At 36.8% G+C, this 27,721-nt stretch overlaps 1 protein-coding gene across 4 annotated transcripts; it reads right to left on the reverse strand.

The window, feature by feature from the left end:
- Positions 1-714: 714 nt before the first annotated feature.
- TPR10 (ankyrin repeat family protein) lies at positions 715-26,224 on the reverse strand. 4 transcript variants are annotated; one of them, XR_015986981.2, is made up of 14 exons: positions 26,077-26,224; positions 25,894-25,956; positions 25,630-25,800; positions 24,229-24,360; positions 21,651-21,790; positions 16,149-16,235; positions 11,646-11,771; positions 7,708-7,860; positions 7,331-7,393; positions 6,779-6,880; positions 6,447-6,647; positions 2,852-2,999; positions 2,668-2,747; positions 715-1,142 (listed from the first exon to the last, which is right to left on the reverse strand). XR_015986981.2 is itself a non-coding variant. In XM_089930681.1 (13 exons), the coding sequence occupies exons 1-12, from the start codon at positions 26,105-26,107 to the stop codon at positions 2,708-2,710; spliced, it is 1,284 nt and encodes a 427-aa protein (XP_089786807.1). In that variant the 5' UTR covers positions 26,108-26,224; the 3' UTR covers positions 715-1,142; positions 2,668-2,707. The 4 variants fall into 4 exon arrangements, 2 of the variants coding, with proteins under 2 accessions (XP_089786807.1, XP_008802839.2); XR_605546.5 differs by lacking the exon at positions 6,447-6,647; XM_089930681.1 differs by lacking the exon at positions 6,447-6,647 and having other exon boundaries at positions 2,668-2,775.
- Positions 26,225-27,721: the final 1,497 nt, after the last annotated feature.

The raw sequence follows: 27,721 nt of genomic DNA on the forward strand, positions 1-27,721 counted from the left end.
TGTTTTCATTTTTCATATTTGTCTGTTGTTCATAGAGGAATTACATGAAAAAAATGGGGGGAACTTATAAAAGAAAGAATGAAAACAAGACGGAAAAAAAAAAAGAAACATACTGACAGCGTCTTTATTAAGTTACAAATCTTCAAATAGACATGAAACCATGGGGCCTAAGCTCTGGCATCATGGTAGACTAGATGGACTTCGACTTGAAAGAAAATATGTTTGATTCACAATTGCTGTATAAAGCAAACACAAGCATTTGCAGAATTTGCTAAATTCTTAAATCTTCTCAATCTGTAGTTGATGGAAAATCTTGGATGATGAGGAATGGGGTGATGACAATAATGATGTATGATCCAAATCCAATGGAAATTTAAGTTTGTATTAACCCAAGTCTAGATCAAATTAGTCAAAACAAGAAGAGTTAACTTGCTTATAAATATCAGTAATAGACCTCAATTCATTCAAGAGAAAAAAAACATTCTAAGAGACCCCATTACTAGGAGGACCAAGGAGGATCGAATGTCTACATCCTTACCCTTGTGTGTGAACCCGTGTACGAACCTGACACTTAGGTCACAAGGGAGCAACTCAACCTTCACAACAGATCACTGAAGAGTCTTAATCTCATTCGTCATCACAAACGGATAGTTTTTAAACATACAAGGCATTGTATCAAAAAATAAAACATCTATAAGACATCAAACAAAAGAATGGGCAAACATTTCTGAAAATTATATTATCAAGTCACATCCATACTTCCAGAAACATCACCACACCTACCCAATCACCCCAAAACACCCATGTCAAAAACCAAAGAGAGAGGAGTGGGGAGAGGAGGAAATCTAACTGCTAAAGATGGACTTATACATTCGCTACTTCCAAACAGATTTATAAACCACTCAGGCTTTTCACACATTCTATTCATAGTAATTTCAAGATGCCTATATTCCACCTCAAAAAGGGACACCTACAAGGACATAAAACAAAGGCAGATTTGTAAAAAGAAATTTCAAAAAAAGTGTGCATCGGAAGAAAAATACAGGAAGCCTTCACAATCCTAGCAGGTCCTCGCAGTTAAAAAATGTCATTGTTTTTGCTGGTCCGTGCCATGAAATTTCTTTCCAGCTTCGACAGCTTCCCTGATGAAGTGAAGAGGAAAAAGTAAATTTAAGGAACAAGAACCATCACGAGAAATATACTTATAACTGCCAAAGTTGCATGCAGAACCCTATATTTGAAACCTTTACAGTAGTTTTCGAAAGTCACTTAAGAGGTCAGAGTAAACTCAGAACATAGAACTGGGGTAATTGTCCATCCAACTGACCAAATCCGTGTGTAAACTTTATTACTAAATCGAAACTTTATAACTAAAGTGAAAGTGAAAAATAAAACAAATAGTATGATTATCCGTGCAGAATTTGGATTAAGTATAAACAGAAATGGAACCATATATAGAGCTTGAAATTTATGCTGGGTAAGGGCCTGGGGTGCTGGTATGAGCACTGTGAGGAGGCAAGTTTGAAGAACTGAATTGGTTTCATTGAAACAAGATATCTTTCCAGGCTGGAGTATTTCCAAAGTTATGAATAAGAAAGATTTAGGACAAAATACACAGTTGTAAGGATTTGAAACAATTGGTATGGTCAGCTAATGGTGCTATTTCCAAAAACACTTGCATATTTTTGCATCCAGAAAGTATGGAAACATCCATGAAAGTTTTGAAAATGATAGATAACTGGTTGGGACAGTTTATGCAGTCCAGGATTAGGAATGACTGGCAACAGATTCAGAAACACCAACCTGAACAATTGGGATGAGGCTCGCTCGTCATGGTTGCACAATATGAATTAATGATATAATCCTGTCTTCCTTAAAAATGATGATTTTCTTTGGTGATAATAAAGATGATATAAGAAGACATCACATGGCAGAACAACTTTCTCCAGCAACTGCACCAATAGTAGCTTTATATCCTAATATTTACTTAGCAAGATTTTTAAAAGAACAATTATTTAACATTTCATCAAAAATAAATTTTATTATTGCATTATACAAGATTCAGTGAAAATTTTAATATTGAAAATAGCAGCTTGAAGGTCAAGAACTAGATCAATTTCTCAGACTTGTCAATAATACAGGGTTGTTGATCGGTCCGGTCAGCCCGAGCAGCCTAAAGACCTGACCCAGAAAAAAACATGCTCAGGTTGAATTCTTGTTTTAAGCCCAAAAGCCTGACTCAGCCCTGATTTTAGGAAGCCCAAATAATTCCAGAATGGAATTTTGGTAGAAAAGGAATGGTGGCTTTGATCCATTCTAGGACCAAAAATCCCGACTGGGGTTAGGCTCGGGTCCGGTACCCTGCACCTGGATGGGGCGAGCCAGGCTAGGGCCTGACATAAACTCCAGGCTGGTTTCAGTCCTAGGCATGGCCTAGCGCATTGACACCCTAGAATCTTTTTCTTTTTTCTAATGATATAGTGGTTCTCATGTCATATTACTATGACTCCTTGTACGTGTGTTATTGGATAGAATATTGGAAACTGGCTATAAAATAACAAAAAAATGTAACGGACTTTCAAACTACAAGCAAGATGCGCTTTCTGATTTTTCCTTTCTGGTCAGCAACAAAGGATGGCAAGCAAAAGAAACTACATCAAGCAGTACCTGAAAGCATTTATAAGTTCCTTGTTTTCAGGGTCAAGCTTCACACCTTCATAAAAGGCATTAGCTGCCTCATCAAACCGCTGGAATAAAAAGGATGGCATAAATATTCTGGCACAATAATTTGAACAAGCATAGTAAGAGGAATGGCAGAGATAACCTACTTGTAATAAACGCAATGCCGCACCTTCTCTATAGCAAGCCTTGGGCCAGTCTGGCCTCAGAGCTCTGCAAGCCTTGGCATCAGCCAAGGCGCACTCACCTTGTCCAAGACGTATCCAACAAAGGCTTCTATTTGAGAGCAAAGTAGCTTCATTGGGATCCAGATCAATAGCCTGTAATACAAAGAATTAATCTTTTCTACCATAACTCATTTTCATAGAAACAAAAAAAATCCTATAATTCTGGGGCAGAGCAAGCGTTCTCATGTAGGGGGCCACCATTATACATAAGGCATTACTTTTTAACATAAATCTAGCTTCCTCCGCTATTTCTTTTTAATTGTTCACCCTTCATCATCTTATTGTCTAGGTTAAAGTTATCTTCTTATATCTTTTCCTTAATCTTGCAACAGGATTTTACTGAAGTGGGGATGAGAACCTGTAATAAAAAACCACTCCTACAAAGATATAGGAAAAGAATGGACATTTGTGCAATTTTTGCTATCATTGTATTCATAATAACAACTAATCTTTAAAGATTGTATAAATCATTTTTGCAAGGGTGTCCACAGAATGGATATGAAGCCCACAGACAGAGACAATGACATGTATCTTGTGATGGGGATTGGGGAAGATATATCATGAAGCTGTCTGTAACTGTATCCCTGTAGTGCTGACGGAACTTGGACATGAGAGACATGCCCTGAGAGAGATGTACTATAGGGGTGTTTGGGGGGTGAGGGTGGTGCGCATGGAGGGAGAGAGGCACTTTAGAATATCGGGAATTGGCAGGGACATTTGGTGCCAGAGTTTTGGAAGTAAAGAGGCAAGGAACCACCAAAGTGATTCAATCAAGATATGTGGACAAAAGGGGGAGAGAAAACTGTGCAGTGGCGAGGTGTGATGTAACATATGGTTCAAATCTTGCAGAGAGCACATTGATTTTCTCTCTCTTTACGCACATGGCAGCAAAACCTAAGTGAGCCCAGAGAAACCTGGGACTAATGGGCATATTCTTGCCCACCAAAATGCATAGGAGGATCCCTTAGGCACAGAACAAAACGTGCTTGGGAGGCACGAACAGCAGTGAACTGAAGTGGGGACCTGCACACGCGCTGAAAATATATGAAATAACAAAGGTCTCTTGGGCATCCCCAGCTCCACCACTGGTACAATGGAATTGTTCACCTTTCACCTTCTCTTGTTTTATTTAGTGGGGGTGAAGCAGGGCATACCTAATGGGAACTCTATATGCTCACCTAGAATGGTGCTGATGCAAGAAGAAAGAAGCAACGGCAAAAATATGAAATAAAATGAAATGAACTGCTAACAACAGGAAAGAAAATAAGACTACTTAGGGGAATAAATAGCCAGAAAACAGTGACAATGCTTCTATATAACCTAATATGCATGCTATGAATAATTTAAGATGAGTTCAAACTCAAATTATTAAGGCAATCATAAAATTAGAATACCTGCAAATTCCAGCAAGTGACAAAAATTCAAAGAGTTCAAGCTTGGTGATCTTAGGTGGTGATCTTGAGGAACCTGAGATAGTTCCTCAAGATGCACCAAGATCATCCTGACCAATCTTGCGAAGCCACAGACACAGAAATTCAGCAAACAGCAACAGGTTTTTGGTCAACTTAGGTGGTGATCCAGAAAATAACTAAAAGGGGCTGTTCTAAGCTGATTAGGTGGAGGGATGACAGCAAGTTGCAAAAGGCCTGGAAAAAGGATAATCTTGGGACTGCACAGGCTGGTTAGTTTTTCAGGTTTAGATAGATTGAAGAAGGCATTACTGGGGATCAAAGGAATGACTGAACTCCAAAGAAAACAGCATGGTCCTGCAGAATGGCTGCTCCTGGCTGTTTCTGGACCAAATCAGGTCTGTTTCAGGTCTGCAGGCAGGCTGGCAGCAACCTGGTGAAGACCAACCGCTGGTAACAACAAAGCTGGTGGCTGTTTGCTACAGGATATGTCAACAACCTCAGGGTTCGGGTTTTCGACGTCCAGGTGAATGGGAAGGAAATGAGAGTCAGCAAGAAAGGCTCAAAGAATAAGGGGAGAAAGAAAGAAAAGAGAGGTCAGAGAAGATACAAGTCTTCTCAGACTCATTCCAAAGGCCTCAAGCCAGCTTCGTCCCGCATGAAGGAGGAGAAGACTGTGAAGAAGAAAGCAACATTCTTTTATTCATCATGGTATCCCTCTAAACAAACCCTATGGCCAACCACTTTCTATAGGTATAAGTGGCAAATTTAATCTAAGACCCTATTAACCATTATGTTTACTTAGCATCCCTAAGAAATTCATATGGTCCCTAGTCCCCAGAAATTATAACTAAGAGGGGTTCACCTAAAAGAAAATAATAAATGAACGAATCAAAACGCTAAAATTGACTAAAACAAGATTAACACCAACTAAGAACTAGCATCTTCCAACCAAAGACTTGTGATCCTTTGTCAGTGCCTTTGGTTATGTCTTGAAGGTTCCATGATCAGCATGTGTGCGTGTGTGTGAGAGAGAGAGAGAGAGGGAGCACTCCCCACTGCTATAATGGCATTGATCACCTCATTTCACCTTTCTTGTTTTACTTAGCGGAGACTACGAGTATGTATGCAGGGTTGTGTGTGTGCGCGTATTCATATTTCTGGTGCAGAGGGGCACATGGTCCCTTGGTCCCCCTACCTCCATCGCTGCTACAATAGCATTGATCAACTTATTCACCTAGTCTTGTTTTTAGTGGTGACAAGAGTGTGTATGCATGCGTGTGCATGCACACATGTTTATATATTTCTGGAGCCAGGGGAGCACATGGTTCCTCCAGCCCCTCAATCTCTACCACTGCTACAATGGCATTGATCACCTCATTTCACCTTTTCTCGTTCTATATTATGCCGACTACAATGCCATATTATCAAATAGGAATGACTCTCGAATAGATAGATCAAATAGATAGGAATTAAGAGATTGAATAAATCGAAGAGGATTATCTTGGACCGAGTGGCAACCAATTTACATATGATACTCTTCAAAGTATGAACAATTTGGCTAACGATATACATGCATTGTGGCTTAGCATGTGTTATCAAATAGTATCTGTCTTTTTAGGAACTATGATGACTTGACATCTAGAAAATTAACAATAAAAGCTAATAAAGGATCAAAAAGTCATGAATATTAAATATCTGACAATTAAGATGCACAGTTCTGATACCATGGCTACATCTAGGTCTCAGGAGGAGAATATCTATTTTTCCTACTTTAAGTCCAATCCTTGAATCTTTAGCAGCTATGGTTTTTGGGACGTCTTCTTGCGTCTAGGATATGATTTGAACATAATTAGCCATGTTGCCATAATTGTTCATTTATACTCTTCAACCTAATATAATAGTGGAATAATCTCTAGGACTGCATGTGCCAAATCACACTCTAGTAATGATAATTTTAATAAAGTTGTAATCTTTTATCTTCATATTTTTGTCTTTCCTTATATTTCCTCTGTTTGGCTTTTATGCTCACGGATTTTCATGACTTACAATTCATTCAGGTATCGTATAACATTGTTAGGGCGCAGGGCAGATATATCCAAATTTAACTACAAACTAATTCAACTCATACCAAACTCAAGCACAGGCAGGAGATGCGGCTCAAGCAGAAAACCAGGAGCTCGGCGCAAAAGGAGGGCAATTTAGGCTTCAAAAGACTCAACTGGCTTTTGAATCTTAGCGAGTGTATTTTGAATTCTCAGGGATCTGCAGCAATTTTATCCCTTCAGATGTCTTTATGCAGGCTACTGGTAATTGTATGCTGTGCAAGTTTCTGTAATTGGCTAGTGCTTCAGCTAGAGCACAAGTTATATCAATAACTCTTGCTTTAAGTAATTTGAATAAAACCAAACAACCATTTGAATGTGTAAGCACACATCTAGATTATATTGCTAAAGGAGCTACCTGCGTATAAGCATCTACTGCCATTTGATAGTCTTTTCTTTTAAAGGCATCTTCGCCTCTTGCTTTAGCTTCCAGAGATTTCCTTTTTGCTTCAGGTGTCACCTGCACAAGTTAAGAATAATTTTAGCATGTCAAACACAAGTATTTGGGGAAAGCCTGATGCAAGATTTATCGGTTCATTCTACAAAGAGATTCTGATCAGCCATTATTAACCTGGAAAAAAGAAAAGCTTAAGCAACCATCGAATGATAATGTGACCATGCCTACTTTACAAAAATAACTGGCTTGCACGTCAATAAAGATCATAAGGAACATACAAAACCAATCAATTAAATACTTAATTTTTTGAAGTTTGAACTGCAAGCAAATAGATAAATTCATCAACAAATATACTAGCAGGAATGGTCTTGTTTATATTCTTTATAATTATCATTTATACTATAAAAGAATTTAAGATAATAATCCAATTAAATGGTGATAGAGAACTACACATGTTCATGTTATGCTAATAACTCATGGAAGAGCTAAAATAGTATAAAGTAGGAGTGTCACCTCAATAATCTCCGGTTTTTGTACATTGGCACCTTTTTGCAAGATAGCTTCCTTCGTATTTTCCTACAGGATGAACTTTGTTAGCAGAAACACAAGCACCAATGAACACATTGAGAGAGAGAAGAGAGAGCGAGTGTTTGGTGAAGTTGTCAACAAGTTTGAAAAGCCAACAAACTTTTCACTTTATATCATACAAAACCTAAAACTGAAGAATATAAGGTTGGAAAATAAGGAATTTTATGTTGCTTGAGTGTATGCATGGGAGCAAGAGAGAAACAGAGAGAAGAAAGAGACAGAGATTTAATGAAAACATAATTTTCAAATGCGCATAAGCTTCCAAATTCACATTACACGAAAACTAAGATTCATGGATGTACTTGTTCCTTCTTTGCCTCAGATTGCATGTATTCAATTATTCCATCAATGCTCCAGTTTGAAATATTCGGAACAGGAGATGTCAATGGAAAAAGAATCTCTACAACTCCACGGATACCTCTTAAAGCAGCAACTTGTATAGGCTTTAGACCATCCTGCATTGAAAACAGAAAGAAAGAAATAAAGAAAGCAGAAAATAGGACATAGTGTTCTTTATGAACATCCTCCCAATCTTAGCAAATACATGCTCAGGAAAAAAGCATCATAAGTGCCCCCTAATAAATCAGGTTGTTTGCAAAGGGAGTCCTACAGTTAACTGATGTCAACTTTTCTTCTTAACTGGGGTTGATTGCAAGATGAGAGTATCCACCCTTTGTTAATCCTTGGTAGCGGTGACCATAAGAAAATGTCTTGAATCATCAATAGCTGCTTGATAAATGGTGACAAAATTGAGGAGATGAAGTTGGAGAAGAAGGGAAAAATAGTCATTTAAACGTTTGACTCACTTTTAATGGCTATTGGGAAGGAGTGTTTGCAATTTATTCCTTATTTTTGACAATATAGAACTGGCAGAACTTCTTATTTTGAATCGACTGAAATTTGTTGAGGGTGTGTACATAATTATCAAACAGTGCAGAGTTTATATGCAGTAATATTGAAGATAGAGAATAATGTGGAAAAATCCGAAGGATACTTAAGTTACCTTTAGAAAAACTTTATAAAGTGATATTTTTAAATTTCATTCAGAATGCTGACTGCATAGATGCAACTTCGCAGATTACAATTAAAATCAAAAAGCTGCATCCAAACTAACTACTAAACTAATTTGTGTCAACCTTAGAATCCTGCTTTCCAATTTCTACCCACTAAGGGTTACAAACATTTTGAATGCAAGCCTCTCCATTTACTTTGCCATGCTCCAGTCCAAGCCAGACCTTACATGTTCACAAGCCTCTAGTGATTGTTTTTCCACTTACCTTACCTACCATCTACTTGTGTCCAGGATCAGCATTTTCTGTAATTTGTTAAAACTTGATATTGGTTTTGTTTTGTTATGATGGCTTATGATTGCATTTAGAATATATGGTAAATCCAAGATGTCCAACAATTCCCACCCCTTTAAGAACATCACTCTTCTCAACTATTGATGTCATCTCACTGTCTAACAACAATGACACAAATGGTTAAAATAGCAATTAAATGATAAAGATTGATATTACCTGAAGCATCTTTTGATGAAAGCTAAGGATGTAAATTTAAACACCCATGAAGAACAACATTTCATCCATCTCTACTTTCCTCTCATGCAAGACCATTTAAATCTGTTTATACAACATCATTATCTCAAACCCTTAAATTGTGAAACCATTCCCTTAACATTCCAATATATCCAAAAGCTTATCAGCTCCCTTGTTAATTAAAAAAAAATAACAAAATGATATTATATGAGAGATATAACCCCCATTTTTCATTAAGTGATGCCTTAAATTACTGTCATCCTTCTTCACACAAACAAGGGGGTAAGGGGTAGAGGAACTGTAAGAACAATGTAAATAATTATAATATTAGGTACACATTGTATACTAGATGATCCTCAGCTATGTTACAAGTTATCAGTACAATTATTTTGCAATTTGTTTCAAGTATGGAGGCTTTGTATGATTACATAATATTGCACTATGAGCAATATTAAATTTCTTATATACATACATACATATATCTATGCAAAACATGTATAACGAGCCATATAAACTGAGAGCTGACACCATTATTTGCATATTACAACATCTAAATTGCACAAAGCTAGAAAGGAAATGGTTTGGAGGTTTCACTTATGCATTCTAGGTATCAAGCATCCACACAGTTAATCATGGTCATTACATATTTTGGAAGTTTTATATTAGGGATGCAGTAGGGTGTAGAATGACAGAAAGTGATGGAGATAATGAGGTTCAGAGGATCATAAGCCCTACCACCCTAGTACCCAAAAAACGGTGTCACCACCCTTGGAAGAATTGAGTATAGGTACATTGACGGATCAAAACTAAATAAAGATTGACACCAACTGGTCTGAGCATAAGAAATAGCAGACAAAGAATAGTTGTACCACCTGAAGTTGTTCATTAAGAAGTTATTCATTTAGCTAAAATGCCCTATTCCTGAAAACAATTAGATGAATGGTTAAATGTGCTTTTTAGTTAAGATGGGACTATAAAATACTCCTGAAATAACTCATAGTATGAATGATATGTTCCACCACAACATGCATGGCTTTAGCCACTAAGACAGAGTCTGGTAAGAGCAGAGCAAATTTGGTGGCTGAGTTAAACATGGAAGGGAGGAAAAGGGGGGAAATCTTTCCCTAAACCCTAGCAAGATGGTCAAGAACCAACAAGGAAGGGGCATAGCTATTTTGCCAGAAGGAACAGGGGAAGGAGGGTTGACCAAAGGAGGACGCAGGGGTTCTGCTAGATCCACAGCCTTCAATTGAGAAGGAAGTGGTGTTCCCCCAAAGCATGCACTAGTGATGGCTACATGAACAGAGTAAAGATCAGGTATAAGGCCAAAGAAAATCTAGCTGTGGAGTCAGAAATAAAGAGGTCTGGAGCAAAGAAATTTTTTTGCATAAACTGCAGTAAGAACAGAAGGAACAGTAAAAATAGAAAGGAGGCATAGCAGCATTACTAGATGGAGAAGGAAAGGATGAGGCCTTCAATTGTAGATGAAGGGAAGGGAAATTGCATCCAAGGATGCTGAGCAACATCGAGTATAAGATCAAGGCAGAGCTGTCCCACCAAAACTTGTGATATTACTCATGCCACATTCAGTGGAAAATGCAGAGGAGGTAATTTTAGGACCTTCAGGGGCAAGGATGAAGCCAAGTCACTGGTGCAATTTGAGTTGTTGGTTGGGGTGATAAGGCCGGAAGGGATAAAGGTGGAAATAGAAAAGAAAACACAGTGGGGGAGGGTAATTTTAGGACCTAGTTAAGTTTGGTGTGAATAACTGGGGCTGGTTGGAATAAGAAAAAAGCCAATTCTAGCCCCTCACCCATGAACGCACCCCACCACCAAAATAGTTAATTTAGGATAACAGCATCTGATAGATTTATCATTCTCAGGTTAATCAAGCTATCAAATTTTTTGGCTGACATAAGATCAGTTCCTGAACGGATGGTGTCTAACTGGATCATGAAAGTGTCACATGCCAACTTGACTAACCATTTCAGAACCCACCATGAGATGGATCGAATGATAGCAAATAAATGAAAATAAAAGGAGAAAACAAGAGAAATGAAGAGAAATGTACTCTAAAGGAGAGAAGAAAATGTATATGAATCATTTTATCAAATGAAAGAGACTTTATCCCTCATTCTTATAATACAGGTTTTAGGTATTAATCTATGTGTTTGAAATTTCTCAGGTGAAACAAAAACACTTTCTTTCATAAAGGTAGACAACCTTGCTTTCTGCAACATTGCAAAGAAAATATTCCCCTCAGGAAGAGTCTTTAGCGATACAAACCCTCATAAGATGTGGTGTAATATTTGTTCCTATGTTCCTCAATGCTTGAGAAAAAGAATATATAATGGGATAAAAAATATGCATAATCTTCTGAGTTTCACTTTTTGCATACGCATCATGGTTAATCAAAACAACTAGAAGTTTTGGTGTGAATGAAAAACTAGCTTTAATTTGACACTGATTTTATTGCTTGATGGTAACCATAATTTCATGTATAACAACTAGTCAACAACAATGACACACCATTGAACAGCTAAAACAATCATGTGTGATACTGAGGAAATAACAAAGAAAACATGTTACATAACTATTGAGTATATCAAATGCTGATCAAGTGCATTTCATGGATCTAAAATGGAGTAATAATATTCAATACGTCAATTTAAGCACATAAATAAAGACCTGAAGTAACCTACATCATCACAAATATTAGGATCTCCTCCAGCTTTTAATAAGCAATCAATAACTTCTATGCTTCCATTATCAGCAGCAACATGCAATGGAGTTGCTCCACCTGCATTAATATTTGGACTAGCACCTGCCTTCACAGAAGAAAAACATGAAGTTAGTAATTGAATAATTTACTTTGATCTTTTATGATTAAACATGTAAATGTAACAGAGAAAAAGTTTATGACAATATCCACTGACCTAGAACCAAAGAATGCACTGATACAACCAAAGAATGCACTGATACAACCAAGTTGCTAATATCACTCTCCCAGAAGGACACAGAAGTGAAAATGAAGAATAGAAAAATAAAAAAGTTCTGTACAAATAACCAACTGGCTAAATACTAACTAATCAAGCATGAACATATGGCATCAGCTGTTTAAAGGATGATTCTTATTTAGTTTTGTTCATTGCCTGACATAGAGTAAATTCTATATTCAATCCTAGGTACCAAGCATACCATGTGATCCTCACCATCTACTCAGCTCCATTTGCTGCACCCTCCACAAGGGCTTCCAGAGCCACAATTGCTGCACCATGTACTTCATGTTAAACAGCCTAAACATGTGGCTGTTGCTGGTTAGTGACGATGAACCTGCTGGTCTGGTTCAGGACTGCAGGGACAAATTGACACAGGACAATTTTACCATATCCATTATCCCAATAACAGCAGTAGAGAGGCCTTTCAGCCCCTAACTGATGTAGGTTTCTGTCATGTCCAAGTCTTGCAAACTATCTTCTCTTATTGTATATCTGCAAGCTGGTTCATTTTTTTAGACCTTTCTTGTATCTGAATCTACTGTTTTGAGATCCACTATATTGGAAAATTGTGATACCAATTGGCAGATTTAGATCACAAAGCTTATTGTAAATCTTGAAGGTGGATCATTTTTTAAAACTGTTCTTGTATCACAAAGTAGAAAAGGCGCATTCACAGAAAAAGGTGGATTGTGCCAATATCTTTTACTGCAACCAGGGTCTACCGAATTGGCATGGGACCGGGTCAATTCGGCTGTGGAATTCGAAACCTGCCCCGAACCGGTTCCCCCCTCCCCCTTCCTTTTTAAGGGGTGGGAAGGCCAGAGAAGGCTTCCCAAGTCTTCTCGAGCCTTCACGGTTTTTTCAACCCCGCCCCCCTTCTCTCGGGCCAAAAATCACATTGATTTGAACGATTCAAGGAGGATCCAACCCAAAACAAGGTATGTTTCCCCTCTCCTACCTCATTTCCTCCTCTCTCTTTTTCAACGCCGAAAAATGCCAAGAAATTTCCAAAATAAAGGGAGGCTGTGCCAAAATTTTCGATGTTGGCATGATTTCATGATATGTTGTAAATTTATGGATGATCCACACAATCTATCCTACTAAAATATTTTATTTTTTGTATCTCACTAATTAATTTTAGGATATTTCATATTGCTTCTTCTAGCATGCAACATCTCACTAATCATTTTATATTTTGCATCTCTCTAAAACATTAAGAGGCATCATTTAGGATGTATCGGGATCATAGAAACATCAAATTATACTTTAAATCATTGAAAAATTTGAAAAACATTGAATAGCATTAATTCAAACTCAAAAAACATTGAAAAAAAAATCCGGTTTGGCGGACCTTGATTGCAACAAACAGATTTCCGATGGAACCAAAAAGTAGAACCATTCCACCCATCTAGATAATATTTTGCAGCTATTGGCTATTGAAAAAGAACAACAGAGAACTACAGACTAATTTAAAGAATCCAAACATTAGATGTGTTCTTTAACCAAGAATCAAAACATATTAATATATGATTTTAATTTCCAACAAAGGGATTGAGATCTTTTACTGAAAAAGATTTAAAAACCATTAAAATATTTGAAAATGAGTAAAAAAGAAAGGGTAATATATGCCATATTATATGGAATAGCCTTGTTGTGCTTGAAGCACAAACTCATATATCAAGGTACAGGTGCATAGAGATGGCCAGGTAGTATGGTACACACCATATCTCATGCTATATTGACAAGGTCACTCCAGATTTTTCTTTTGCCTTTTTCTTGTGTTTTATTATTTTTATGCTATTTTTGCAGAAATATGATGAGTGTACTGATTTAAATCTACCTACAACATGTAGCTACATTATTTCTTCAATTCCATATCATTTATCATTGGATTTTTGATAAACTTTTAAAAAAAAGTCAGGGAGGGAGATCATCACCAAGCTAGAAGCTTACTTATAGCTCAAATCTGCTGATCCAAACTCCTAATTGAGAAATCCCTCATTGTTCTCACCTCAACACTCCCTCTGCTTGGTTATTCCCATATTCAAATGGTGAGAAACACCAAAAAGAAGGAGGCGGTTTCAAAAGGTTTCTTGATTGGTACCAAATGGTACGAATTGGTTCGGGTCGATCTGCCCAATTCCATGAAACCAACATGTACCGGCCCCAATAGTACTGAGAGCCAGTTAGTACAGGACCAGCACAAGTGAAATCCAATCCTTGTCTTCAAGCTAATAAAAGCAACTAAAATTTCAAAAATATATTAGAAAACAAGGTGTTTAGTCATATCATATTAATCTAACATACATTACATGTGTCCATATGCTAGTATGTGCAGAAAACTAATCTATACTATAAATAAAGCACAAATAAAAAATTTCTGTCTATAGGACATCACAACCTTTGAATCTAATTGAAGAAATAGTAATTATTTTAATTACTCTTAAACGACTCCAAATATGACTAAAGTTCCAAAAATCAGAAGAAAATTGTCACTATACATTATAATTTAGCTTTCAGCAGCTCTTCTACTCAGGAACTGTTCGAATTTCACTGGGTGTGAGATATCAATTATAGATCTCAAATATTCCTTCTAAATGAATACAATATCATGAAATTTGGTATTTCTGCAAAAAAGTTATGCCTTCTAAAAGGTCGCGGCCATGCAGTCAAACTTCAATCTTTTGATTTTATAGATCTCCAAATCTTACCATATATAGCACACGGCCCCCCTATATGCTCTCCAATGGCCCCTTCCACTCAGCCATATAAGTCAGCCTCTCCTAAACTTGATGCATATGAGATAATAAAGATCTCAGTATGTACAGGTGGGCCTTCCTAAGACCGCAACTTGCAAGATATATAAATAGAGTTCTTTTGAAGACTAATGTCTCGATATTACTCACTTCGGTCTCAACTTTAATTGACAAATTTTGCTATATAACTTATAATTGTGTAGTTGCAGACCAAGGCGATCCATTTTTTCCTACCAAAATTTGTATTGGTATTCAAAATTTCATCAACATTTTGGGTTAGTTATTTATCTTGGGAAGACATGCATTTCATTAGTGCATCCTTTAACAGAAGTAATAATATTGTTTCTACATTCTCCATATGAAATTGTTCTAGATGATGACTATTGACATCCACTAAGGGGCTGTTTAGAGCCCTATAAGTGGTGCTGCAATGCAACTTGAGTTGCAGGCAGTCCACCTACAGGGACTCTGTTTACACCACATCCTTGTTCAAACCAACATGTGGGAGACATGTGCCTAATTGGCCACGTGATGGAGTGAGAATTGACATAATGGGTTTCAGGAGAACATCCCAAGAGCGAAGACCAAATGGACATCGTATGGTAGCTGACAAGCACACCAGAGGTTGAATACAAAAGAATGACCAAGAGGGCACCAATATAAAGTAGGCCAAATGAAGATACAATAAGGATTTCAGCTAACTAAATATGTCAATCGCTCTGAGAAGTAGTAAAGATTAGTTTGCTCTGACAGACATGCGCAGTGGGAGGACAATTGGCATCAGTTACCAGAACTGCCAGGAGTTGAGGCCTGACATGGGTGGTAACTATCAAAGTGGGTAGTTATTATGTTTCGTATAAATAAGTGAAATTTGTACTTTGTAAGAATCTTTCAACAAAATTTGTACTTTGTAAGAATCTTTCAACAATCCAATCAACACATTTTATTTTAGCTTACCACTTTTTACCTTAGGAGTAGTGTCAACTTAGATCTCTACTACCATAGCCCAAGCGACATCCCTATCCATATCCCAATCCATCTCTTTTGAACGTGATGTGACGATAGCGAAAGGGGGTGTTTTTATTAAAAATGAGACTGCAACAAGCAAAAGGGAGATGAGAACGGACAAGAAAATTTTGGAAGAACTAGTGGTCATGCGTACGTTCCAGCTTAGTCCTATTTTTCTCTATTTAGCAGAAGAAAGATTAAAGTAAGAAGAAAGGCATTAGAATTTAAAGGCCAGCTTGTTTAGTGGGGCTAAATCTTTCACATTATCATAGCAAGATGATGCCTTTTGACCATATAATATATTCATGCAAAGCAAAGACTTGAAAGAAAAACAACACATTTCTAGTTGCCACCTTCATCGGATGTAGATCTCCAACAGCAAAAAACAACATAAACCTCTAACAAGTGCATGTCATTGATTACTTAGAGTGAGTTCACATACCTGAATTAATAATTCTAGACATGGATGCGATGCAGCTGCAACAGCTGACAACAATGGACTAATATTATCATCTGTTTCAGCATTCGGCTGCAAAAGTTAAGATAGAAAGTGTAAGTTAAAAGATGAATTTGCTTAGACAAAAGAAGACTGAAAAAAATGTGAGGAAGAAGAAACATCGCACATAAAAAAAATGTACCAAATACTCTAACTCTCTAAGTGTGCTAGACTTATTTATTGGGAGGTTGTCATAAGGATTTTCCTTTTTTTATTTAAGCCATAAAGTAGCGTATATTTGCAATTAGGCTTTGATTGGACTGGGATAAATTAAATTTCTGTCATAGACCATTGCAGCTATATTGGTCCATAGAGCAAGTTAAAGTGGACTAGAAGCTAAAGATGGAATGAAAGTCATGAAGGACTAACTGCTTCAATACAAGTAATAGGGAAGAAAACTACTAAGAATCACATATCACTCAAAATCATGGTTCACAGTATCAATTTCAGTACCCTATACCGATACCATGCTAGTGCACTGTTGGTATATGTCGGTTTACGGTACCAACACTCGATATGCCCCCTATACTAAGTATAGGTTCACCATCTGTACAGTACAGCCGATACAAAGTGGTATGGCGAATCATGCTCAAGAACAGTAGCATTTATCAATTATTCAACATGTAGAAATATAAATAGATGGAGACAAAAAAAATCTAATTATTTTTATTGGCCAATTAATTAGAATGAGATAATTAAGCTTCATACAGAATTGGTTTTTATTTGAAATTTAAGGATCGGAAGGAAATAATTAGCTATCCATTTGAGATCTGGACTATTGACTAACTGTGAACATTATTTTGCACATAAATGAGAAACAAGAACATCATCCAATATAAAAAAAGTGTTAGGGTAGTTTTACAAAAGGCAAGGATGCAGATCATTTCCTTAGAGAAACAAGAAGTTATTTTCCTACGAATCCCTTCTACTTCATGTGAAAACCACTTTTAAGAGGCCAATACTCATCACAGAGATTTATCTTTTGCTTTTTCTTCTCTTTTTACAGAAGAGGAGATACATGAATATGTTTTAGAATAAGAAACTTCAGCTAAGGGGGAAATGGAGATCTAAATTTAACCTTTTGTGGTTGCTATTGGTCTAAATTTACATGGAGGTATATTTGACCAAAAGCTGAACATGGATATTAAGTTTTGACTTGTGAAAAAATACCACTTTAATGCAAGCACCAAGCAAGTCAACTACTGCACATGAGCAGGGACAGAACCTGGAATTCTAGGATGGCGGATATTCCTTAGATATAAATCACAATCTTGTTCTAATACAAACATACGTCAAATATAAATTTTTAAAATGTCAATTCAAATATATACATTCATCAACATTACCTTCCATTCATAGAATATGTTGCAGTTACAATTTTTTCAATTACAATTTCGTTGTGCATTATAATCATCCTCCACATTTTCTCAAGGTTTGAAATCATTGCCTGGTTGTCTCATTATAGTTCAACTAAATATAAAATGTAGTATTTTGAACAACCAACAGGATATAGATTTTTTTATCAAAAAAACCAAAATCAGTTATATCATACTATCTGATTCCACTTTACATCGACATACAAAGAGGCAAGTATTTCAAGAGGCAACATTAGGTACCCTAAAAAAATCCATGGTCTTGTAGGATGAAAGGGCACCATCTTTAAAGGGCTACAACCACCCAAATATTGCAATATTTCATGAATGATGCAAAGCAATCAATTAACTTATAGATAAATTATGAAATGAAAAAAATAAAAGGGAGAACAAGGATTGATTCCTGCTATTTTGAGAGGCAGTAGACAATGGCTAAACCTTAGGGATGGTAGGGACACCAGTTCTTTACATGCATTTAGTCCTTTGACCTTTTTGAGATATAAAGCAAAGCAGCATTTGTCTGGATCATGCTTGTTCGGGGAAATGAACAAAAGGGATTAGGTGGTAAGTTTAGGGAATTGATGGGTGATGAGATACAGTAAAATAAAGCAAGGCTTCGAACTATTGATGGCTGGAGTTGGGGGGAGCAGGGAAATGGTACCCCTCTATGTTGTTTTCCATTCAAAATGAAGTGGACTAATAAGGTTTTGGATAAAATGAAAAATCTAATTACATATTTTTGATTTTTTTTTATAGATAATGCCTGTGGGCCGTTCCACTGAGACGAAAAGAGGAGAGAAATGGCAGGAAGCCTGTCAAGGGACCTTAAGAGATGGTGTGCTAGGGGGTTGTTTGGGTCCATTTCTGCTGCCAAAAGCACAAGGACTATGGGCATCTTCTACAGGCCAAGGGGGAACATGCCCCCAAGCCCCGCCCCCCACCCCCCATGCTCTGCGACTGTACAGCAGAGTACCGCAAAACTTCAAGCATCTCAATTCCCTTATCTTAAAAGTTAGAAATTAATCATTCATATTGTCTTTGTATTTTCCAAGTATTGTCGGTTATTTAACACATAAAATCCACATCCATATTATCCCCTTCGTATGAGGAAATCTAGGCACAACTTAGGTCAAATGGCTTTTACTAAAAAATTTATGGAGTCAATTATTTTGAGAGATTCTCATTATAGGCCACGTTGAAATCAGTATGGTTATTATCATTCTGCAGCAAACCTAAAATAATCCTCTTGCAACTTAGATGTCAAATATGCACTTCCTCATTTTCAAATAGTAAAACATCCATAGAGTCTATGTGGATCCTCCTACCAGATTTTCTCCAGCTTTCTATCTAGTATTTCAATTGAAGAAATTCATGAGCAGTCTTAAGTAGTCCTTGTATGCTTGGCCCAATTCTATTCACAAGAAGTCAAGATCACCCTTTCCAGTTATTAAAGGACTACCTAGGGACATATGGTTCCCATTGTCTATGTAAATGATATCATATTTAGAAGATGTTATTCTGAAAGTTCTGCGACACTGATTGAAAATAAAACCTTGGAACAATGCCACTATGTTCTTGGCAATAAAGTACCAAATTTGAATGAAGATGAGCTAATATCTTGCTTGAAATATGTATTGGTTTTGCAACAGCAAAACAACTTTTTGGGATGCAAAGCAACTATCTCTTAGGGAAAGCACCTTGACATATGCTTGACTGATATAACTCCATTTTATGAAAGTGGCCAACAAGTTAATGAGTAGCCCTTCGTTCTCAACTAGAAGTAATATATCAAATTTTTGAAAGGTTCTCCCAAAGGAAACATATTGTACTGCCACAAGGACATTTTAATGTTTAGAACAAAGTAAAGCAGATAAGACAGATCATCTTTCTGTACATTGGGATCAGGGTGCTAGTGCATGAAACAGTTGATGGTTGCTTATTTTACCACAGAGGCTAAGTATGAAGCTACTGCTTACAAGTACATGCGAGCTGATGTGTACATGTAAGCTGATGGGACCTTGAAATTGATTTTGCTGAAACCATTCCATCTCTATGCAGCAATATACCTACTATATACACTGCTAGATCCCTAACCACATAAAAGGCCAAAATCGTAAAGGTCTTTATTTTCTATAAGGAAAGGTGGTTAATCACAAGATATCCATAAAACTTGTTAAGTTGAAGTCTAATTGACAGATGAACTCACTGTGAAATCAATATACATGCTCCAACTACAGTTGAGATATAATTTTTTGAAGATTTTGAAGAATCTAGGATCCACGAGACTTTAGTTTGATTCGAAAAGATATTGATGATTTTTCAGAAGACTCAGTGAGACTTGTTCGAAATTTGTAGGCTGATTGACTCTTGTAGATTAATCTTTGTAATTGAGGCCCATAAATATTTTGTGTCTAGTTTGTAGGTAGAAGGACTCAATATCTGTGGCAATGCAGAAAATGGTTTGACATCATTAAGTGATACAAGCACCACCTCATTATCGAACACCTCCACGGAGAAGGTCGCCATCCCGATACTGTGGGCCAAACGTGTCAATGATCCCTGCAAACTCAAGACCACGAACGGCCGGAAGGCGGCGCTTTTAAGGCCAATTTTGATCAAGAGTGGGCAATGATCCCACCCCCCACCCCTCTCCCCCAGCCAAGTCGCTCTAGTTCCATTGTTGAATATTTTCGCATCTCATATCATTTTGATGGATTAGAATCTCAAGGTCAAAAGTCTCTAGCTAAACTAGTTACAGAAGAAGTCTTACTAAAGATAAATCCTAGAAGAATGCTTATTGTATAGGCGGTCCACCCTCTGTGACCCTAGGGAGAACTAATAAGTTGTTACCGTTTCCCTATAATTCGTTGTCATGTTTATGAAGTCTTATTATAGTGTCCTTAGTAGTGTTATTTTTCTTTATTGACAATGCTCTCTGATGATTGGCAGCTCACTGTAAGGCAAGTCTTGGGCCTTAGGGGTCATCGAGGCGGCTATCATGACCTCGAGACCACGACCTCCACGGAGGTGTTAGATAATGAGGTGGTGCCGCCAACACGCAATCAAGCCTACAATGCATCACTATAGAGATATTGAGTCCATGTACCCTTGCACTCTTGTACTCTATTCCTCACAAATTTTTGACCCAAGAAAAAAACTTGAGCAATTTAATAATTTCTTTTCTTTTACTAGTAAGGCCATACGTATGCACTTAAGAAGGTACATAAACAAGACCCTAGTTTGAGCGGTCAGGGTGTTAGGCAATTCAAGATGGCCCTTTGCAACCTCTTTCAACTAACTAGAAGAGAAGATTTTTGTGTCATGTTTTAAAAATCAATAATAAAATAGCTACACTAATATTGTTGTTTTAATAACAATATTTATATGGCATTCATTTTTTTACAAAAGTTCATTTTTCTTTTCATTGTTCGGTATTACTATTTGTTCAGACATTATCAGTGGAATAACTTACTTCTCTGATAACCCAAAAATACATGCAAGGACTAGGAACGTTCAAAACTCTTTAATTTTAATCAAGGTTTCAAATAATAACCTTCTAAGTGTCCCTCTATAGCACAAAAGATACCTTTGGATTAGCACTTTTTGGGTGAGGTCATAGGTTGTTACAAATGATATCAAAAACAACCCAACCCATCACCCATATGGCTAAGAGACATTGTAGCACGCGCCTATTTGCAGCTGACCATGGGCCAATCATAGTATTTGGTGTTTGGACTCTTTCCCTGCCAAGAAACTAAAGCTTAACCCGTGAAGGCAAGTATTTAGCCTCACAATGAATTTGTGTTGGGGAGGTCTTGGATACTTAAGAAGGGCCTAGGAACCCAACTAATAATATTTTAGCTTGCGCTTTTTCGGTGAGGTCATGTGTCATAACAAGTTGGACTAAAATGTTCTAATGATAAACGCACAAACACAAATTCATACACCTATATATACAAGCATGTGACTAGATACACATACATATATATATATAAAGGCATATAAAATAAACATATTGTAACAATCATAAAAACGGTGAGGTGGAATAAAATTTAGTGGTCTATATCCAGCTTACATTAGCATGGTGTTCTAACAAAACTTTGACAGCATCTTGTTGTCCATGACCAGCAGCCCATATTAGGGGAGTACCAGCATCACTTTGTGATTCCACATCAACCCCTTTGGAAAGCAGAAGTCTCAACAGCTCAATGTTTCCTGCATACATATAGTAAAATACAATAAGGAAGTCATGTAATAGATTATAAAAGAAACGAAAGAACTGAAATGATGAAGTTATAAAAGTAGGGGGTTGAACTAAGACCCTTCAGAAAAGCAACCTTCAAAGCAAGGTGATAAGATTAAGAAGAATATATACACATACATACGTAAATACATATATAAAAATGCCCACCTATAAAAGCTCAACTAACGAAGAATCCTCCCAAAAGTTATGGGGATTTGAATACCTTTACATTACTCTCATTCAGTTATTCTTTATTTCCCTCGTCACCACCTATGTAAGTTGAATCAACTCTTCTTGCCAATGTCCTTCATAGCCTAAACTATGCAAGGAACACTTGGAAATAGTTTTAGGGGCAAACCTTGACTATAATTAATGCACCATAGACCAAGGTAGGCCTACATATGAAAACCTGAAATGAAATCCAGCCACTCTTTGGACCATAGGCCTGACCTGAGCTTGCTCGAAAGATTAACTTTTTGACAACTTCACTCTGAATTTGCAACACATAGATATTAATTCTCAAAAGAACTAAAATAATTATAAATCCATGGCTACCTTTCAGTGCCCTTCTCATTCCAAACCCATAACTGATATTGTCCCAATCACGCTCCTGTACCCCCCTTCCTATCATCTCATTCCATCCCTTGCCATCATTTGGATTACTATCCACCTAGGCACATTGTCCTCTCCAATGAGTGGAAATCCAACTGGACCACCACTAGACCACCGCAAGCTGCCACCAACAGTCGGCCAAGCCATCATTCTCTCTCTCTCTCTCTCTCTCTCTCTCTCTGTGTGTGTGTGTGTGTGCACGCGCGTGCTAGATATCTACCTACACTCCTGCCTCTAATGGAACAATGAATAACTCCACATAAAACAGAATTTATCAAGATGGAAAACAGCCTAAACCTCTACCCAAATTTCACATATATGCTTTAAGAACCTTGGGAATGGTTGTAAGGATCTAAACGCATCCCAGCCCTCTATTCCAAATTTCACATATATGCTTTAAGAATTGTTGGGAATGAGTTCAAGGATCTAAATTACATCCTAGCCTGAACAAGGCTTTGTCATGGAAAAATTACACAATGTAGTATTACATTTTCAAATCACCAGATTCCAATATTGACTTGAGAATCCAACCATAAAGATGTGGTCCTCTTATCATGAAAAAGAAAGCCCTATGGTTAAAGCCTTTCAAAGTCTTACTACTATAAATTTAAGCAGTTCTCCAACAGCCATGACCAAAAGTACAGCCAAAAGCAAAATGCACAATCCAATGTCTAGGGTGTATATATTCCACAATTATCTTGACTAAAGTAGTTTGTTCGGAAAATTATATGTTCATCTAGATAGAGTGATCTAGAGCCTGAATAGCATAAAATATAAGCGTATCATACCACAAAAGAATGCAGATAGATAGATGCATAACAAGAATTATTGTAGATGTGCCTTTTGATCACAATTTAATTATGTTGCACTCTCTCATAATAAAACTGTCAAAGAATGAGACTTACAGGATATGTTGCAATTCTTATTCCATGAATTCTGGCTCCTTTCTTTACATGATAAGAAAGTAAGAAAAATGCCTCACAAATATATGGTCGCATCACCACAATACACAAATTTATAGAATAAAGCACTGTATTAAATCAAACCACCATGAGTCTACTTATCCTAAGTTGGACTTGCATGAAATGGAATGTTTGTGAGAACATATTTACCGTGAGTGTACTAACCAAAAGCATAAGTTTTTGGCTTGAAAAAGATCAACTTGGAAAACCATAATTCCAGTGCATACAAAAGATATCTTTATTTTCTCACTAAATGCAATATATATAAAACATGATCTTCCAAGAATTTCTTCAACAAGGAGAAAAAAAAAGCAATGGTCCTTGACCTCAAAAAAGACATACTTGGAAACCAGAATTCCAAACTGTATAAGAGAAGATTTCTCTCTTTCTTTTCTTTTGTGTGTGCGCATGTTGTTCTTTGGTGATTGGGTTTAATATCAACCACACAAGACACGTAATCCCTTAGATTTTTTTCCCTTGGAAGTAAGGATCACAACTTGTTTTGCTATAGCATGCAAAGTTTTTTTGATTTCCTTGCACTGGAATATATATATGTATATGTATATGTATGTATGTACGAGTATATATATATATATATATGAATGCTGGAGCATCCCAAAACAAGGGAAAAAATGAGAACTCATTTTATATTCCAATATTTGGTAATAACGACTTGTTTCTACTATAAACTAGCATCGCAGCCTCAATTGAAGGGCACTCCATTAATATGAGATGTCGTAATCTAATAAGTTCTGCATGTACATAAATAAATGTCATGCTGAAATAACCCCAAACAGATTTAATATCTAATCTTTGTTCATGGAAAGGGACCAGACCTATTCCGGCAGCATGGTGCAGAGCAGTGGCGCCTAGTTCACTGGAAGCAGATGGATCTGCCCCTTGCTCAAGAAGATACTTTGCAGTGAGAAAGTGCCCTTGTCGAGAAGCATGAATAAGAGGAGTCTCTCCTGTCAGGCAATCATGAATATTATGTTTATAAGGTCCTCATTTTACCCATTAACATGAAAGAGTAATAGCAAACCTTACAACATAATTTTGATTACAATAAAGAAGAGATAGTCATAGGCAAGACAAGACATTATCAAGAAGGAAAACCAAATTGCCAAAAAGAGAACATAAGGTTAAAACACCAGTTTATAAGCAAGATTTTCAAAGCAGGAAGCACACTAAAGTCACAGGTATGGCTCAACTTACTAATATTCTGAATTTAAAGCAACTCCATCCTAATTGCATCTGATACAAACAGAAATGTATGCTGTTGGTATATGTATTATGTGTAATAGTAATACTGTATTAGTGAATTAATAAATAATCAATATGTAGATATAGGAACACAGAGTTAGTATATGGACAGCAACACGGGTTTACAAGATCAAATTATACAACATTAAGCATTCAACATGCCAAATCAAGGAAGGAGAAAAAATAAAAAAGAAAAAAGAAAAAAGAACACTCCAACTCCACAGCAACTAACAAGGAGGATATGTAGAAACAAAGATGAGATAGTTGTCTCCAACATGCAAGGAGAAAATTTGGAACCCAAAGCACATACCTTCCCACCTCCCAATCCTTAAGAAAAGAAGTAGCTCATAAAATGAGAAATCCCAAACAAAAATGTCTCAAGAATAATTCAAATAAAACAAATTTCCAGCAGTTTTATGGACTGGAATAGGACATATAGGCATTTCTGTATGTCTGGAGATCTTATCGCCTGAAAAGATCTTCTCAGAATTGGCTTCCTATTAGGATAGAAACAGAAGCCAAAGAGGTGAGGAAGAGACAAGGAAGCCAATCATATAGTAACTTGGTTAGTTGTGATTGCCTCCTTGGAGGACTCCTTCTCCCAGGATTTCAGCATATTTAACACTAAAATTCCCTGCTTGAAAACCATTGAAACAGACCTGAAATTATGCCCAGAGATCATAAGTCATGATGCTCACTAATTTTAGACATTCTTGAGATGTTCAAGTCTTAGTAGTTAGTCCTTTGAGTACTCTTTAAGGTTCTGTCCTTTCCATAGTAACATTCCAACCATATCGCATCTTTTTACTCTCACTTAATCATCAGAACTCGAAATTCCCAAAGTTTCTTTTAAAAGTATGTTTCTGATAGAGAAGAAGCACAAGGGATTCATAAAGCCCATACCTTTCAATTTGATCTAACTAGCATTCCAACAAATACGAGAGCTTACTAACGTTCAGAAAATGAAGTCATACCATCATCATCCCTCATATTGACATCAAGCTTCAACTCCTCGAGCAAGTACTTGCAAACCTCGGTCCTCCCCTCCCTCGCCGCAAAGTGGAGCGCCGTCCTCTTATTCGCATCCTTCACGTCAGCCACCGTCTTCGCCAGCCCCTTCCCTTCATCTAGCTGCATTGCCAGCGCTATAACAATACCAAAAGCATCAAGAGATGACCAATAAAATTCAGAAAAATCAGAAACGCTTCTACCATAAGGAAAAAAGAAGCCCAACTCACTCTTGAAGAGATCGAGGTTCCCCGTGCGAGCAGCATCAAGAAATTTCTGAACTTTCTGCCTTACTGATATCAAAAGCGATAAACTTTAGGAAGAAGAAACCGGTAAAATAGGAGAAAAATCGGAAGAGAGAGATAAAAATCGGGTAAAAAGAAGATCTTTTCTTGAGGGGAAAGCCGCGAGACCTGACAGGGCTGCTGAAGCATCGGACGCCATTGCTGATTCGGGCTGTTCTCCGAGGGAGCAGTCGAGGGGTTTTAAGCGTTTGCTTCCAAGAGCTGAAAGAGAGTCTCTTGGGGATGCCTCGAAGAAGACCGAAACGGCTCTAGAAAAGACCCGAGAAGGGTTTTATTTCAGCCTGGAGAAGATTACGACCGTTGGATTTCCATCTAGAATAGACTGGTTTTAAATTATGCAAAGCCTGAGCTCAGACGCAGCCCATTTGCACCCCTAGGATAAATGTACATGTTTGCAACTTGTTAGTGGGGAAAGAGATGGTTGTGGTTGAAGTAGAACAAGTTTAAATCAGAGGATATTTGCAAGGATTCATGTAGTGGTGAAATGAGAATGTTGGATAACATTCAATACTCTCTCATGCATTGCACAATAACCCTAAGGCTGTGCTTGGAAGAGTAGAAGTGGAATAATTTCTTCCTTGCCATACTCCATGAATTGATGGAATAAACCCAAATATTGTTTGATAAGAATCTGTTATTATTCCCAAGGTTTTGCCTGAACGAAATTTGGATGGAAGACTGGAATAAGGAGATTCAAAAGTAATTATATAAATTGGACAAAATTGCCTTGTCTATTGGAAGACAATTGGATTGAAGGCCAAATATATTATTGTTATATTCAGTGGTACATCAAAGATAGTATTGTTTTATATCAAAAATTCATATTTTAAATATAGTTGGAATGAATATTAAAATAATAAATGTCAAAAAATAAATACACTAGTTAATGATTGAATGCCAAATATGCTGTTGTTATGTTCTTTGTGCTACATTAATGAAAATATTATTTGATACTAGAAATATTTGAATATTGTTAACTATAATATATTAAAAATAAATATTAAAATAATATATTCATTAATTAAATGCCAACATGTTATTCTTATACTTTTGTGCCGCATGTGCCGTGGAACAAAGAACAAGCAATGCTCTTAGGGTTGTGATTTGGAGATAGTAGATTTGGGAGAGTCCTTGATTCAAGAGAGAGTAATATATCATTAGCCTTGAGCTACTTAAATATGTACAAACATCCCGAGTATCGCTCCAAATCTCTTAGACCTAAAAATCAATAAAAAATTGTGCTTCAAAATCAAAAACTCCTTATTTTTTTCTTGTAGTTCTTCATCTTGCTAATCTCTTTTCTTTGACTTCAATTAGTCCAAAATTGGTCAATGTTCATCTCATCCCACTTCTATTGATCAATTTCACTCTCAATTGGACTTGATCACACCCAATTACATCAAGCAACCCATTTTTACTAATTTCAACCCTAATTCACCCATTGTGTTTCAATTCGACTTATCTTGAGTCATTCCAAGCCTAATTTGCTCCATCTTTTACTTAATTCCATTTCTAATTGGTCAATCATAGGTTCAATTGATCAAAATTTCCACCAACTCTATCAATCAACTTTGAATAGGCCAACCCTAGTTCACATGATCTAGCCCAATTTACTAAGCAGATACAATCCTCTTCAAATTATTCACCAATTCTACTTTTTCTCTATCCTTAATTTGAAGGTCTACTTAGACATATTCAAACTCAATTTAATCAATTCTCAACACATGCAAGTCAATTAAACTCAATTCGGTTC

The sequence above is a fragment of the Phoenix dactylifera genome, chromosome 5 (genome assembly GCF_051530095.1).
Source record: "Phoenix dactylifera cultivar Ajwa chromosome 5, Ajwa_hap1_PhDact_Kaust_v1.1, whole genome shotgun sequence".
In the NCBI taxonomy this organism is placed as follows: domain Eukaryota; kingdom Viridiplantae; phylum Streptophyta; class Magnoliopsida; order Arecales; family Arecaceae; genus Phoenix; species Phoenix dactylifera.